At 39.1% G+C, this 18,009-nt stretch overlaps 1 protein-coding gene across 6 annotated transcripts; it reads right to left on the reverse strand.

The window, feature by feature from the left end:
* Positions 1 to 398: 398 nt before the first annotated feature.
* On the reverse strand, positions 399 to 17,391 carry C9orf72 (C9orf72-SMCR8 complex subunit). 6 transcript variants are annotated; one of them, XM_075411247.1, is made up of 12 exons: positions 17,310 to 17,391; positions 15,563 to 16,048; positions 12,491 to 12,550; positions 11,488 to 11,583; positions 10,765 to 10,829; positions 8,581 to 8,653; positions 5,121 to 5,237; positions 4,147 to 4,382; positions 3,578 to 3,635; positions 2,928 to 3,037; positions 2,733 to 2,845; positions 399 to 1,096 (listed from the first exon to the last, which is right to left on the reverse strand). In XM_075411247.1, the coding sequence occupies exons 2-12, from the start codon at positions 16,022 to 16,024 to the stop codon at positions 1,017 to 1,019; spliced, it is 1,470 nt and encodes a 489-aa protein (XP_075267362.1). In that variant the 5' UTR covers positions 16,025 to 16,048; positions 17,310 to 17,391; the 3' UTR covers positions 399 to 1,016. The 6 variants fall into 6 exon arrangements, with proteins under 6 accessions (XP_075267362.1, XP_075267364.1, XP_075267366.1 ...); XM_075411249.1 differs by lacking the exon at positions 17,310 to 17,391 and adding an exon at positions 16,730 to 17,283; XM_075411251.1 differs by lacking the exon at positions 12,491 to 12,550.
* Between the last annotated feature and the right edge of the window lie 618 nt (positions 17,392 to 18,009).

Below are 18,009 nucleotides of genomic sequence, written 5' to 3' on the forward strand. Positions count from 1 at the left end.
ACTCAGCCAAAAACATCTTGAGTGATTTTACCTAATTACCCTTGCCTGTATGTTTACATTCTTCTCTTAAAATTCTTTGCTTCCTTGCTACAGATAGAGGTTTCTACAAAAGGTCCTGATTAGCCCTCACATTTCAGTAAAGGATATGCTGCCATTAATTTTAACACATGTGCTAGTCCCTACAGATACCATATTCCGGATACCTAAACTTCTCTCTCCGGGATTCATGTGTTAGTGCACCTACAGTTTCACAGGTGAACCCAGGGCCACCTTCAAGCTTAGCAAGAAGGAAAAAGGTTTCTGCTTTATTTCAAAGGAAAAAAGATAATGATTCTCTCAAATAAAGAACAGAAATTCAATGGAAAAAATCAGCAGCTGCTGAAGTCAAAAATTGTGCATAAATTTTATTAGAATATTTTGTTTCTTGAGCAAGATTTACAATGCAACATGCAGATGTGTTTAATAATTTACTTCACTATACATTCTGGACTTGTTACAGTGCACTTGTGACAGCTGTGCAACAAAAGTAGCAATTGAGAAAGTTTCCAGCTTTTAGTAATTTCAAAGTGACAGCATTTTCAGTAAACAAACAGTAAACTACTGTTAGTAGTGTCAATGTTAAGTTTCCAATGCCTATCAAGCTTAAGTGATTAATTTCAGCAGCACAATTAAAGCTCTTTAGACTTCAACACAACTTCTACACTAGAAGTTTCAGCAGTGTTTATTACATTTTTTCCCAATCTTAGACACGATGGTAAAAACTTTGCACAATCTGGCTCTTTTCTAATGGATCAGTTGATTAAAAGCACATAGGAAATGATAACGGTATGAAGACAGAGTCTCAGCACAAGTCACTTATGTCAGCATAGTTCTGACAAGTTCTTCTGATGAAGGGCTGAGCTCATGGCAAGAGTCCTACATACAGTTAAAAAAAAGGGTTCCACAAAACATAATTACTTATGCAACCAGGTAATGCTGATGACGCTCATTCACAAAAATGGTGTGGCAGCTGGGGCTCAATCCACATCTTTCAGAAGCTCTGAATATTTAATTGTGAATCTTTGTCTTTCAGGAAATGTAAGGGAATTCTGGTCATCTAAATAAAGGACAGTATTCCTTTTAAAATCTGAGTATTGGACATTTCAGCAAAAGTTACGATTCTTTATTAACTTTTATGCCTCGCTGCATGAAAGAGACACTAAAACCTATCTTGAAAACAGAAACCTGTTCACCAAGCAGTGTTGTAAACAATTTAAGCAATAAAGCCACCATGGCTTCTCCAATCACAAGTACAGCTCTTTCATAATGAATATTGATTTATGAGGTTACGCTAAAATGTGACACAAATAAATTCCTGTGTTTGTCCAAAAAGAGAAGAAATACAACATCATGCAGTACAGATGTACCACTGATTTCAATGTAACACACACCAACCATGTGTCAAAACTCAAAAAAATGGGTCTGGATTAACCTGACACCACACCGCTCTACATGCTACTGAGAAAGAAAGGTTGAGGCACAGACATAGAAAAAGTGTCATTTCCAAGCAAAGCAAAGTTGGAGATACGCTAAGACGAACTAAGAAGACTGTGAAGATTATTGACTAGAATTCACTTACTAAATTGCTAATCACATTAGTTCATAGCTGTGCTCATCGCTGAATTAAGGATTACTAAACATATTAATGGCAATGTAAAAAAAAAAATTACTTTTATCTTTTGGTTTGGCTGTCACCTTGGTGTTCTTTGGGAAGGTCTAATACTTTAATCTAAACCTTATTCCAGCTGACAATGGAAAAAACAGTAGCAGTTTACAGAGAGAAAGACTGACAACCGCTGCTGAATGACACAAGTTTTCTGTTTTGAAAGAGCTCAGTTATGCTGGATCACTGAACGCTTCACCGCAGGAAGACCCAACAGTCTGTGACAGAGTATCCTGGTTGGCACTTACATACACAAATCTGCTTAAATAATGACCCAGTTCCCACGTGCAGCGTGCTGCTATTTAAGCTGCCAACAGTCAACAGTTTGCACACAAGAACAGCACTTTGTAGTATATTAACAATCCCACACAACTTTAAATACTCTAAATGAAGGAGCCAGTAGTGTTAAAAAGGGAGATGAGGGATGACATATTTCACATTTGTACCACATACGTAAGAACAAACACTTTTAAAAACTCATTGAAACTCTTGGAAGGCCCCTGTTCCACAATTGCCACAATTACAGAAGACGTATGTGTTGTTTGCTGTGGAAACACTAAAACTACTAACACAGCAGACAGAACAGGGAATACCTGACAGACACCTGAAGGAAGTCTCTGGGAAAGAAAATTAAAATGCTTCCCTTTATTGTACAACAAAACATGTTCAAATTTATCTATTAAGCCCAAAAGGCAAACAGACCTCTGGTAACATTTACTTTACTGTTAAAAAAAGCACACAGAAGATATGGATTCATTAAAATCATGCTTGTCTAGCTAAGCTGACATTCGCTCTAACAAGACTCCCTCCTGCTTTGGACAGGCTGTAGTGTTACTGCGCTCCTAAGGCTCCACCCTTGGTCAAGTCAATGACAGTCACGAGTGCGGCTGTCACACGGACAGACTTCTTTTCATGCCATGCAAGACTACAACATTACACGTTGGCAGTGGAGAACTTTAAAACGTCATGAGCATATCACGTTCTTGTACACTAGTGTAGAACGGCCTCCCAAAGATAAAGGAATGCAGACCTGGTTTAATCTTCTCAGCCAAAGCCATTATTATGTTCAGATCGCCCTCTGCTGTTAAGTCAAGATCTATCTTTAAGCTACGAAGAGACTTAAATGGTTTTTTTCCTTTTTGCCTGCAAGAAAATTAAAAAGCATGTCGTAAAAAAAAACAGAGGAAGTTTCTCAAAGTCTGCTTTCTATTATGAGTTCACTTACGTGTCATCCTCTATGTATTTTATTAAAGTTAAGGCTTTTCTGTGAAGAACTAGCATAAATTGTGCAAGGAAAGTACTCCTTAGAGACAAGCCAGGCTTCAGATGAAAAATCTGTTAAAAATTATACCAGAAAATTAGGTAGACATGGAAATTCAAGAATCATTTTAAGAATGTGGAATATAAAGAAACACTGCATACACATGTAACATACCCTTAACTATAGCAAAGCAGGCACATTAACAGCAGATTTGTAGATATGCTCAACATTTTTTCATAGTTTTCTAGCTGCTCAAATGCACTAAATTAAGCTGGTTTACAATTCTGTTTGGATAAAGTATTATCTTCCTTTTTAGAACGATCTAAAATTAAGCCCAGTCAGGTAGCTTTCTCAGTACTGTAATTGTAGACATTGTCACACAGCAACAGAAAATGTGCAATTGTTTTTCATACATAAGAAGGGGTTTCACTATTATTCTAACACTACGAATTACACAAGTTTTTTTTCTGTCTAGTTATGCAGAGAAGAATCATAGCACTCGTATGAAAAGAGCTACCAAGCCAACAAATTATCTATACATGTCAAATTATCTGTTGCTAGGGCTCAAAATACTGAACTTCAGCTCCTGTTCTTTCTGAAAAAGCAAGGATTACCTGATCCAGGAAGGCTTTTACTAATGTATCTTGATGCAGGATATCTTGAAAGACATTTCTATAGAAAAGAAAGCAAAGAAACATGTGAGGTAATGCCATGAAGGGACACTAGCTGTCCAGCAGTTGTATACAGCAACAACACTACTATTTACAGTCTAGCAGAAATTAAAAGTGAATTCAAAATTTTAGTGAATTACAATCCAGCTATTTTTAAAGCTAACACAGAATCTTAAAGCAAAACCTTCAGATGAAATGAACTGAACCCAGGAAAGCCATTGGGCCCCTGCAAATTTACTTAGTTTTTTTTATACCGCTATTTAAAACAGGCAACAAAATTAACATAACATGGTCATAAGTATCACTGAAAATGAATTGCAGTAATATTTAATGCAACAAAACTACTGACGGAACTGGTAAATTCCTCCAAAATAAATGCACCTACTGCAGCTGAAGGAGCTTCTTAAAAGCAGAAAAACCTCATGTACTTTATTAGAAAGTACACTTCGTACCACTTCACTCTCTTGTCCTAAATCAAGTAACTTCAAGAAATGTGAGAGAGGAGTACATACAGGTCAGGTGTGAAACTCTCATCTGTGTGGATAACACCATCTTGACACATTTCTTCATCTGAATTAGCTCTCCAAAACGCTGTCAGCTCGGATCTCATATATCGTCGTTGGTTATAGATGTGTTCATGACACGGGGGCATCTGCTTCACTGTATTGACATCTACATCTATATGTGTAGTAGGATATGGGGCATACATTATTTGACGGAAGGGCAACACAAAGCTTCCTGTTGCATCCTGTTTTAGTGAAAAAAAATACTCTTCTAGTTACTTTTTTTTAAAAAAAAAAGCTACATTGGAACAAAACAATATTAAAGAATCATGCCTAAATTTTAAATCCCATTTGTTTAGACATGTTTTGCTTAAGAGAGCTGTTGGTTGTATCCCAATTAAAGTCCTTCATAAAGTCCTTCATACTGGATGACTGCCTTAAAAAATAACAGTGAAAACAGGTACTGAGGTAACCTATGTACTACAGTATTGCATCATCTGCATTGTGAGCTCAGTAACATTACAGTATCATATTTATCTGGTAGGTTTAGACTGCTCATTAGAGGAAGCAGCATTTATTTTTCTATTCATCTTCACCCATGGCTACAGCCTTTTTAAAATACTTCGAAACTGTAGTACTGATGGATTGTTCTTTTATTGTTTTGGTACAACACAAAAACTTACTGTCTTTTGGGATTCTAGCCTCAAGTAGGCAAAAGGGTATTATTATTATACCTCAAAGCACAGGAACAATTCTGGACAATACTCAAGAAACAGATGTGTCAGAGAAAAGACTCGTTTGGAATTTTAATGTGCAAAATGCTACAAGGAAAGCTAAGCACCAGAAAGGAATCAAAGGAAGATTATATATGTCTTTAAACACGGATGTGTGTATGTGTGTGCATATCGTATGCACACAAATACACATACATTGAAAAATGCTCTTGAACTACAGAAGAATAGAACTCTCCTAAGTGCACTTACTTTGAGTAAGCCTTGAACAAAAAGTCCTGACTCGTATCTGAAAGAAGACTCAGTTCTACAAAGTCTGGAACACTTCCGCTCTGATGGCGTAAGAAACAGACACAACGTTCTCACAATCTGCATTAAAAAACACAGTTTTGAAAAACATGAAAACGTAAGGAATAAACTGATCTTCAGATGCAATTTCTGACTAGAATGTACTTGGCATTTCAAATGGTGAACAAAGAAGTTCATCATGCTTATTAGAAAAGCCAAAACTACTAAGGTCACAGAACAGTGAGATGCTTAAAATACTAAGCTGCAGCCACTTTAGTCCAACTTCTTGTCAAATGAAGAAAAAATCCAACACTTCTTGGCAAAGTTTGTTTTTTAGCCACTTATGTAGAACAAGTCTCTTTTGCCATCTGCTACCTCTTCCTATTACATAAAGATGAGTTACTGTGATTACTTTCCTAGCCTTTTAAGCCTCTTATTCATTCCGTATTGAAACATCAGCTATTGTCTCCAATCAGGCACAGTCAATTTCATAAACAAGTATCATGCTTATTTCCTCAGTAATTTCCTCAAAATCTCTATTAAAAGCACCAAAGGTACTTCATTATCCCTTGTCAAACTCCTGTGCTGCAACACCTACAGGTAATCATCTCTAAATACAAACATGTATTCCGTTCTGCTAATCTTTCATTCTTAACCTGTGGTGTCCTATCTGTGTCTAAGGTCTAAGGTGTTTGAGAAGGCTCTACCCTTGCACAATGTGTTTATGCAGTACCTAAAATTAATGACAACCTAGTTTCTGACTAATGCTTTTTGCCATTTCAGCAAGATGCAACAGTTGCTTTTTTACTTTAAGGAAAGCTAAAGTGTGCCATAAAGAAACCAACTTCACTTGCACCGTGACACAAACAGCACACCACTGATAAGAACCTGTGTAGAATTTATTAAATTTATGCTGCATGTGTCTTGAGACTTACATGCTTTTAGATTTTTTTTTTCATGAAGTGTCTAGCTTACCCATACATTATTTTACATACTCATAACCATTTAGACCTTAAAGCCTTTTAATGAGTTACTTCATGCACTATAAACTTTACCCTTTTTACAACCACTTAAGCCTTTAACATCTCCTCCATTGCACTAACATAATCATGTGCAAATCTCACACTCCTGAAACAATACTTATTAACTGTGATTAGCTGTCTTCAGCTAAGGACTGGGAATTTTCTTTTCTCTGGTTCCCCTGTTGCTCATGATTATTTTTGAGTATCGGCATTTACTGTTCATCTCATCAGAGGTGCTCTACTAACACTACCAACACATAGAAACCAATGTGTTTTCCCCCACAAATTTTTATAAAGCATCACAAGCTGCTTATTTCAAAACACAGGTTTACCAAAGGTGCCTTGAATTTTTTAAAAGACTATTATATTTCACTGCAGCAAAGAGCCCTACACGTAAAAAACTACATCATATATAATATGTATAGTCTATAATTAATATGTAATATATTCAGTGGGCCCACTGTTCTGAATTTTTATTTCACAGTGAAGTGATACACACAGATACATATCTATCTATCTCTCTATATATATCTCAAAAAGGGCATCAACTTGAAGAACTAAAAGGAGTTTTCCTCAAAGGAAATTTTCAGTCTTACAAAATAAACCACAATTCAATAATTAGTATGCCACAATTAAAAACATAATCAGACAGAAAAGCCCAATATACAAAAACATTCCCCATCAGAAAATTAAGTTATCTGAATATACTGCTTCTCCACATGTACCACTGTAGGAACTTTGTCATGGTCTCAGGACACAGGACAATTGTTATTGCACTGCCCAGAGGACCCAGTGTAAATTGAAAACTTACCATGCTACACAACTACACAGAACCTTACCCTCACAGAAGTATTGATATACTCGTTAAGTGCAGTGGCGCCTAATACCTGAAGGCTCTAGGACTGCACACTTTTATGAAGCCCTTCTTTTTATTCTCAGTTGCAGGGATATTCCAAATCAAAGAGGTTTATTAAAGGACTCAGCCATGAATGTAGAGAGGCAACTGACTTAGTGAAACACATTTTCTCAGAAAGAAAACATTTTCTTCATGATTTGTCTCTGAATATCCTAACTGAAAATTAACTTCAGTGTTTTATTAGGAGGGATGGAGAAACACCCTAATTAAATACAAGTTAAAGGGAAATCTCTCTGAACAAAATGCTGATACATTGCAATACACTAAAAATAAATATGTTTTAAGAAATATTTCAATGGACAGTAAACACAAGGGTACCTCTTCCAGGAATTGCTTTCAATTTATCCAAAACTATCATTTTGGTATAGTCAAAAAGCTGTATACAGAAAAAGTAGTTGGAGAATTCCGAATAAGGAGAAAATCCTCATTTGACTTTTCTTTCACATACTGGGTAAGCTTAAAATAAGCATCAGGAAACTCACAATTTACACCAAAATATTAGAGGAAAAGCAGTGCAGTTGATAATTTCATATTGGTTCAAAGAAGTATTTCATAAGCGTAGGAAAAAAATGCCTACCACAAAAATGTAATTATTTTCTTGTTCTGAACTGACAGCTTCCAAGAGAGACCCTTTTTCCTCCCAAATAGACCACCATGATGTACACACCCTTGCCCATTAAAAGGTACAGCTAATGCTGCTTATTGTTTCTAGACCTGAAAGCTCCTAAACATCATCCCTACTGATGTGCTCCAGCAAGTACGACACACTGAGTGTTTTGTTGTTACAGCACTCAGTTTTAGGGGTTTATATCCGTACTTTGCCTCTTTCTGATTCTTCTGCAAAGCTCTGTCAAACCTAATTTAAGATCTTCCAGTTAAATTTTACACTTATTTACCAATTAAGTTTTAAACACACTAAAGATGAATTCAACACAACACAGCTACGAAGAAAAAAATGCTGGAATTGCTGGAATGATTTAAGACCCTACTAAGACTGCCTGTTCAACGCGTGTGTGTGACCACAGATTCAACAGCTTTTGAGTTTCCATGAAATACAAGCAGTTCATGATACAGAAGTACATTTATTCCCCAGCATAAGTGAAATTACGCAGATACTAGGTTCTTAAGAGTACACAGACAATACCCACTGACACAGCTGAATTGGGCAAGTCAGTACAGACTTCTTCAATTTGTACATTTTAGCTAACTAACTTGATTTTAAAAGCTCAGACTAATTTGCTACTAGTTTATAGACAGTATCAATTAAAATGAATACATTAGTTTTCTTATATATATATAACTGATAAGGCAATTTTCACGCAGAATTATCAACTGCTAGACCAATCAGCTGAAGTAAGATAACCAGACAACAGTACTCCTTCCTTCTTCAGCCTCAAGTATGTTTATAGGCAAACCTTGCTCCAAATAACACACAAATATTCCCAATAATCAGCATTTAAGTTTGGTACATTAGAAAAACCATTACCTTATTAACTTTTTCTGCGCTGCTTCCTACAACTACAGAACAACCACAGGTCTGCAGGTGTGAACTAATTGCGCTGCAAATAGAAAGAAACATAGGTTAATACATTTAATCAGACTTTTCAAATAAAACAATTCTCATCTTCACAAGAAGAATGAAGTGATCCCAGTATAAATATAGGCCCATACCTATAGGCTTATACCTACAGGACCTCACACAGCTGTGTAGGTTACTGGTGAAATTCAGAAGTTTGACAGTATCTACATTTTCATTTTGATGTATAAAAAGACTGTCACTCAGAACTTCCAAACACCAGTTTTAGAGCAAACAAAAACTGTCTGCTGCTACTGTCTAACTGTATTACAGCATCTGTATACAATAATTCATCTAAAGTAACAGAAGACATATTAATAATGATGGATTTGAGAACATCTTGAAAGAAGATCTCTTCCATGATTGTCCTCATTTTCTGAAACTGTGGATCAGAAGCCAGTTTTGGGAGACTTGGCAGGCAAACTGTTCTGCTTTTGGTAACTACATGCTCAAGATCACGTCACAAGCTTGAGTCCCTTGGAATACACACAGGCATGCTGGCAGTTGCGTGATCTTGTCTTGTGAGTTGCCAGCAGCACAGATCTGATTTAGTTTATCTGAAGTTTGGAGGCTGCAGCAAATATACCTGAACTAACCTTGACAACTATGAACTTGTCCCTAAGAATCTTCTGTTGAGGGTTCTTATCCTCCCTTTCCCCCTACACTTTCTCAAACCAAACACCTGACCCACAGCTTCAAAAAGTCTAGAAACCCTAGAAAGTCTTGATACTATTAAAAATTTTTCTGCAATGTCTGTGAACACACGAAAGTACATTTATGCTGTCTTACTGGAGGATGCATTGAATGTGATTAACCAGTTCTAAAAGACACCCCTAATTGATAAGGACTATAATAGTTAGATTCCAACTCTGAAATTCTACAGGTGGATGTTCTAGTACACCTGCTACTATTTACCTTATCAAGTATATTCTGAGAGTTAAATTTCAGGCCATCTGAATACTTATGAATTCTTCCTTTGGGGCAGAAATAGATGTTCAGTTTGATTTAGAAGTTACTGAGAAAGCATGGCTGCTTTTCTTACTGGTTGGTATTGTTGATACATTTATTTAGTTCAACCCAACTTTTATTCAATTACATATATAAATCCACGCAACACTGTATTTAAGACTTGAAATCTGAACCTAGATCAACTGGTAATCTCTGCAGATAAGCTAAAAAGCAGACATTTGGACCCTTCACACAAATGGCCAAGTTATTCTTTTCTTTTCAGGACAAAATTTCCAGGGAGAAAAAGTAGCAAGAAGAGATAACTGACACCCTACAGTCTACTACCTGCCCAATAAATCTCCAGCTGGTATGAGAATAGCTCATTATTGTAGGATCAATGGCTCTAGTTGTTTGCAATAATCCAGTCCATGGTATGCGCTTCATTGTTTCCCAAATTCTCTGTGGAACTAAATACTACGTTATTGTGAAGAATTAGTTAATTTAACACATGCATTTCTGTAGTACTGAAAGCATCTGTGACAATGTATAAATAGATGGCACTAAGCACTACATAAATAAATGCAGTTACACCAGATATGTTCTGAAAGGTACCAGAACATCAGTTAAAATCTATGAATTATACTTTCCCACAGGAAGAGACCACGTTGCTTTCCAGTGCAACTACTTCTACTTGTACATTAAAAACAGGGGAAAAAAAGAGAAATGCACAATTTAATAATAATTGTTCTATATGGACGGCATACCATTAATGACTCTTATTTATGCAGTAAACACAACCAAACATTTTTGGTATTTCATAAAAATCTAAGACTTCGACTTATACTCTCATAAAATTAAATGTATCAAAGAAAAATTGATAGCAATTCTGTTTTCAAGCAAATGGCTGTGACCACAGTCTATAGAGATCCAGCTATTAGCCCAGACCTGCTGTTCTAAAAATACAGCAACTTCTACAGCATTGTATAGACAAAAATCTCAAAAAGTCAAATACATGTCATCCTTCCCCCTCCTATAAAAAAACCTAATCCAATACATGCTCACATGCACATACAGATAGAGAGAGATATATGCACACACAAGTCTAAGCCATTTTACTACAGCGTAAGTCAAAACTGAAATTCATACTTGAGGAGAAAGCCTTCATGGCAACTATCCCCAATGTCATCATCATTTAGCACTGTGTCACTTATCTGAAATGCAAGCAAATACAAACAAAGGTTAGACAAGTATCTGCAACACCTTCCAATTAACAGATTTTTGTTTTTAAGGATAGGTGGGAACCATTTCGGAACTATTTATGCTAAGTTCTAAGACTGCCCAAAAAAGCACCACCTTTAAAAGACCTTCTGACTTCAGCCAAAGGATATTGAAGATGAGAAAGTCACTCGATTATTAAATGTTCTTCACCAGTCACAAGTCAGATTCCTTCCAGTGATTTTTTCTATAACCTTATCCAGAATACTGGAATAAATTAGTGCACCTGTCATCACTTCTTCCATAAGAGCACTAACCCAAGCTGAAACAGGTATCAACATTAAAACCATTTACCTCCCCATCCATTTTGTTTTGCATCAAATAGCCTTGCCACTCCACTCTTAAAAATGGTATCCTACGCAGTCGATGTTGCTAAGCGCTGACCATAAAACCCGCTGTCAGTACTGTTATATTCACCAAACTTAACCAGTTACGTTAAACCATTCCCTACACGACTTCGGAGAACTTGATGTAAAACTACTGAAGCATGAAAGAATTTATGCTAGCTGTGGGGTTTTGTCTGCTGAAGAGAGTACCAAAGCAGAGAACCAGAGACACTTTTTTATTCAGAATGCAAAGAGCACCAGAACTTACATCTATTTCTTCCGGAACACTGTGTGATTTCATAGATGAAAGGAGCTCCATTACAGGAATGACTTCTCCTGTCAGCATTGGAATGATGCTCTGACCCTGTGCAATAAATAAAGTGCTTGAAGTAAAAGCACATTATGAAGTGTTTGAAGTTAGCATTACTATGAACTTGTAATATTACATGCAAAACAACTTTGACTTCCTATTGTTTAGAAGTGTGGCATGAGCAGAAATTCATGTACAGACTTCTTGGGCTTTGCTCATCAATTATTATAAACTGGAAACATACATTTTGCGTCTCGACATCATGTCTAAAATTTATCTTTGGGGTCCTATGCTAATTTTCACCATTGGTTTGATCGGCCTAGACAAGAAATATTTGGAGTGAGATAATTTCATCATACTGTATTACGTGCAACTACTGTTAAGCATTTTAGATCCAAGTCTGCTGTTTTAAGAATGACAGGAAACCAAAACCAGGCATATCAGTTATTAACACACAAAATTACTTCTCTATCTATCACAAGAAACTGAAGCCACAATTTCATATTTACAGTTTCAGAAATCAAATTCTTGTCACAGTCTTATCCATTAGGTCTCCGACCACATTGCAACGTGACAGACTCCGTACATCTCTATAACTCGAAAAGGTAATGACCTAGCAAAAAACCATCCTCGATAGGAGGCCAGCATGAATCTATGGAAGCTACTACCTTTACAGAGCTTCAAGTTCAAGTCAATGCCTTTCCTTTTCTGAAAGGTAATATTCTTCACAGATTTCCACTTTACCCATAAAATGATGAAACATATTTTCCTTCAACTTGTTCACAGCTTCCATCATGCTGTCTTCAGAAACTTTGCCTCCTGTGCATGGCAGGACATCAGCCAGTCCAAAGTATCTTCCTGGATCCCAAAAATAAGAAGCAGCACCAACTTCTACAGTCACCGGATGCAGCCAAATAGGTTTGTGATGGCATGCCACAAGCATCAACCAGATGACCCTTACCTGATCCTCCATTCTCTCTGTGCCTTCCAAGACAATCTTCTGGAAATGTTCTTGCCTCTCCTGAGCAAGAGAAGCAGTTAAATATAAAAGCTCTGGTATTTGTCTATATATGTATGCACACAACAGTCAAATGGTACAGTGTCTTCCCTGCGGAGTCACGCTTCTTGGATTCAAATTTCGATGTTCAAGTCTTTTTTCTTTTACAGAGTTGACAGCAGGAAGTGACGTCATTCTAAACAGATCAGTGCTCCCTGCTCTGCCCCCCACCAAACCTCTCACGCGCTTGGGCAGGAGTAGCAGGGAAGTGAGGGTGTGATGACAATGACAAAACATTAAGTTTCTTCATTACAGATCACGAAAATGCCACATGATCAGATTATAGTGCAGAATTCCACTTTATGTATGGATTTTTATTTTCAAATGGATAAGGTATGAACTGATGGTTCCTGATGCAAGAGAAAAATGAGATCTCCAGAATGAGAAAAATTATTTGTTTGGGGAGGGTAAGACTTTTTTTTTTCCGCACATCTTGAGACACTGACAAGTCTTCAAAACACTGTTTTATACCCAAGTACAGGAGACATGAAACCTCAAAATACACAAAACACAATGTACAAGAGACTAGACAAAGTTCTCACAACAGACTCATCACCAGCTGAATAGCAAACTTACAATGGAATCAAGTTATTATTCACAAAGAGGATTCGGCATTAATCACTGAAACAATCGATATAACACGCAAAAAATAGATGATGCTGTGAAAACTAATGGTATCTTTTGCGAGATGCTGACAGGTGATTGCATTCTTATTGGTTACTCATTAGTTTCCCGTGACTGAACTACTCAAAAGTTGATCAAGTGGGAAAAGAGTTTACGTAACTTCGAGCAGATGAACAGCGAACAAGCTACAGTAACTTGCCCTAAAACAGTAATAAAAATTGTCTAACCATCTAAAAGAAGCATCTGTGAAAAACAGCACTGGAATGAGGCAGATTCCTTAAGGCTACCTTCATCCTTGAGTTCAGCGTCAGTGAAGTCAGACATGCATGACAATGAAGTTCCTTTAAAAGAAGCCAATCTTCATGAAGATAATGCCAAACAAATGGTGTAAACCACTTCTTTTTGGAAATATAACTGCTCAGAATTATCAGACAAACATCTGGAACCTGAAATTGAAGTAGATAAAAGGGGTTTCTAATCCCATGTGGATGATTTGCTTGGAGTCGCTTGGCTTTCTTTGCCAGTCTGAACACTGTTCCATTTTTCTCCTAGTCCTCGAGTTCAGGTTTCTTCTCTTTTAAAGTCTAGCTGGAACTGTTGTCCAACTCTGCACAGAACTCATGAGAGCTGATAACCACAACCATTAGAAATTCCAGATCAGATACACAGTTCTTTTCAGATATGACTCCAACACTTCTTGTTCCGTTGTTGCCATAGTTGCTGAACTGTTTCAATGCGCAAACTACAAAATGCGTGTGTTTTAATTTTATATTATAATTCTACAACTTATGCCTAACTTTTAATCTACATTTTCAAAGCAACTCTCTCTCTTATAGGTAAGGGTGCAGAACTGCAGATATATGCTGGGATCTTTGATCTTCCTCAAAAAGAAAAAAAAAAAAAGAAAGAAGAAAAGGAAGACAATAAATGTCTATTTCAGAATGTGTCACTGTCTCAGCTAACCCAGCTGGCCTATCTGCTTCAAGAACATCTGAAAAAGAATGAAGAATTTAATGACTAATTTCTAAGGAAACTAGTAGAAAGTGTTTCTTTGTCATTCTCAATGCCACTTGAAGACTATTTCTGGTGTGGAAACATACTGATATGGATCAACGTCCAGAAAGAGAGAAGATGTACTACAGGTAAGAACGATGGACAAGTCATATTTGACGACTCACGTTAAAAGTCAGTACAAAGGGCACTAAATGACAGAGAAGCAATGTAATCAAGGACATGAGATAGCATTCACTTACGTCAAAAGTACTAATGTCCAGCAGGCTTTTAGTGGACTAGATTTGGAATGAAACATTTGTGTTGCTACTATACTGAAAACAAAGGTTTATGTCCTATCATTCCTCTGAAAAACAAACCCCAGAAGTATCAAATGCCAAGGTGACAGAAAACACTGCCATCCATCATCAGGCAATGCAGCAAAAATCAGTGGAGTTTGTTCATGTAACAAAAACTAAACACCACCACAAAAATTAACATTGGCTCATTGTTTCTGGAATCTTAATTCATTCAGATAAGAGCACTCAAAAAGGGAAGTTTAACATATGTTGAGGAGAGGTCTACAAACAGAAGAGGAACAAAAACTTTATCAGACAAACATGCATCACACACATTACAGCTGACATGCAATCTACTGCTCTAAGACAACTTGTACTCCATGAAGACGACAGAGATTTTAATCTTTATTATTAGAAAGTCAAACAATACATGACAATTTTCACTTAATAAGGAAATATCCATAATGTACCCAAAGGTAAGAGCTGCAATTCTTCAGAAAAACTTAGCATGTTTTCCTTTTTGAATTTCAAAAGTAGAAATACTTGGACTAAAGTACATGTATTTTCATGGCTCTCTCCTTAGTTTTAGACAAATTTAACACCTGCCAAATTGTTTGTTGATACCCTTTTTTTTGAAAAATAAACAACAACATTAATTACATCAGTTCCCTTTTCTGGGACCTCAATAGTAAAAACAATGATTTGAAACACAGTAGATTTACAATTCTACCTAGTTTAAACACACTAATTAATGGTTAAAAGCAACAATGTATATCGAATTCAGAGAGATGAAAAACTGTACAGGATACCTATTTCACCTAGGTAGCCTGGTGCAGGTTATATACTATTACCGGGATAAATCACGTGGCTAAAAACCTCAGCCCTGAATTTGCTGACATATTGATAACTTTTAACCTTCAAAACTGTATACCTGTAGAGAGGTCAGCCTCCTCTTGAGTTTTTGTGTCTGGATTGCTACATAACAGGTGTCACAGAATCTTAATTCTTGCTTTTGCTCAAGACAACTTGGACAACTGTTTTTAGTAATGAACAATAAACCTACCTTATGCATCCATATTCTTCCTTTCCTTATAATATGTGTTAACCTATCCACGCACACTCTGTGAAGCGGGAGGTAGAAGCCAAGTTCACTTTGTGGAAGTATAATTGATAGTCCGTATGTGCTCCTGTCTCCATTCCAGTTTCCATCAAAGATTAACGACACAATAATTACCCTTTTTTCTGCTAAGACGAAGAATTTCACATCTATTGCACCACTTTCTGCATTCCGAAGTATTTCTCCATTCAGGGTGTGATTAGCAAGAAAAGTTATTTCACCATCACTGAGAAGTACCTGTTCCGTCTTTGGGGCCCAGATATGTCGCACTCGGGGGCCAAGAATGTTGTCCCAGTAAGCGAAAGTGGCAGCTAATAAAGGTGACTCGCCATTCAAAGAGATCTCTGTTTTAGCAACTGCAGGAGATGGTGGTGGACAAAGAGCTGACATGCCTACTTCCTCTCTCATGTGCAACTGAAATGCTTACATTACCTAAAATAGAGTTTTCATAGAAAAAAAAAAATTAGAGCAGCACTCATTATCTTGTTTCCAAATAAGACTTCAAGAGACAAGCCGATTTCTGCACGTGACATTTCATTGTAGACTTCATTCCGGAAGGAAGTGTATATGCACACGCCCCACATAATGAAGTGGTATGCTTTACAAATGTTAGTCAGTCAGACCTCAAATACCCTCTGCTCACTATACAAGTATGACGAGCCTTCACAACATTCAACTTGTGTCAGAAAACTGACATACAATAAATATACCCTTTACATCATGGTGACATGCAGGGTGCTGCGGTACAAGACAAATGCTTGGCACTTTACAGAATGCGCTGATGGAAAATTCTTCATATTGTGTAGACACAAACCCTTAAACATTTTCCCTAGCAGTTTCCAACAACCCTACAGCTTCCCCATTTTGATGGTGCTGCAGCAGACAACAGGAAGTTTCACCTTCCCTAAAAGTCATGCTAGAGTCACAGGAACACATTAAATAAAAAAGTTTTATGAACTCCGCCCAGGATGGAAAAGCTAAAACAGATCTATCTCGACAAGATAGATCACGACCAGAGCTCCGCTTTAGCCCCGCCGCCTGCAGCACCCCGCGTGAAGGCAGAGGAGCAGCAGCACCCGTCCGTCTCACCGACACAGCTGCAAGCGCACGCACCTCTGGCACCCTTCCGTTTCACGCATCTCAACTTTTTTCTTTCCATGTGAGCGTCCCTAGTAAGCCTGCCCAGGAGAGTGTCCTCACAGCAACAGGGTATAAAAGCGCCTTTCTCTCCGGCTGCTTCCCCGGCCCGACCGACCGACGCTCGGCCGTCCCCCGCCAGCCGGCCACCAGCCCGGAGGCCGACGATCTCTGAGACTCCACAGGCGACTTCGCGGTTTCCAGGGAAGGCGAGAGAGCTCGCCAGTCCCACCCCCCGCCTCCTCACGCTGACGGGCTGACGAGAGGCGTCCTCTCACCGCAGTCCTTCCACCAACGCCAGCCGCCGCCACCCGAGGCAGCCGTGGCACACCACGACCGCCCGGAGGCTGCGCCCCCGCCTTCCCAGCCCGGATCAGGCCCGTTTCGCAGCCTCCAGGTCTGGTCCCAACTTCGGAAAGGACCCCACACCCCGGTGAGACGAGCTACGAGGAGCCCCGGCCCCCTTCCTCCGCCACCAAGAGGGGCCGAGAGCAGCCCCCGGGGCGGACAGCGCTACGCTCCCCTCGGCCCCGCCGCGGCCCCGCGCCCGCCTCACCTGCGCACCGCCCATCGCCCCGCGCATGCGCTCGCCCCCTAACCGCTGCCCACACAGCGGCGGGCCTCAGCGGTGCTCCCGCGCAGGCGCGGCACCGCCCCTCGGCGGTGCGTGGCTGGTGGCGGGGGCAGCGGGGGGCGGTGCTCCCTCACGCGTGGCGGAGGAGGGGAAATGGCGGCCGCGGCGGAGCCTGCGGGGAAGCGCTTCGGTGCTGCGGTCGCTGCCGGGGCCGCGGCGGCGGGGCGAGCGGCGCGGGTGTGCCCTGGGACGAGTAGCCCGCGTAAGCCAGGTCACGGCCCCAAACCAGCCCGAAAACCCCGCTTAGTCCTGGAGGGGGGCCCGCCGAATGCGCAGCCGCCTGTAGCCGTGGAAGCATCGTGGCACGGAGGGGCTTTTATGCTTACAACAGGGAGTTGATAATGGCGGAATTAGGTTGGTACCCAAACACACTGTATGCAGGGCAGTGGAGGAGTTCGTCTTCGAGCTTCATTTAGTTTTACAGGTACACGGTGAGTACCTTTACATCCTATTACTTCTTTAATCCGTCCTGGAGAAAAATCACCGTAGTCACACGTAAGAGGCATTTATTTAGTTAGAGCCTAAAAAGGAGTAAGACCGCTCTGATGTAACGACACAGCTGTAGTCATGCAAGCTCCCTCACCTCTGCCGTGCTGTGGAGAGCCCTGTCTCCAGCAGCTTG

The sequence above is a fragment of the Opisthocomus hoazin genome, chromosome Z (assembly GCF_030867145.1).
Source record: "Opisthocomus hoazin isolate bOpiHoa1 chromosome Z, bOpiHoa1.hap1, whole genome shotgun sequence".
NCBI classification, from domain to species: Eukaryota; Metazoa; Chordata; class Aves; order Opisthocomiformes; family Opisthocomidae; genus Opisthocomus; species Opisthocomus hoazin.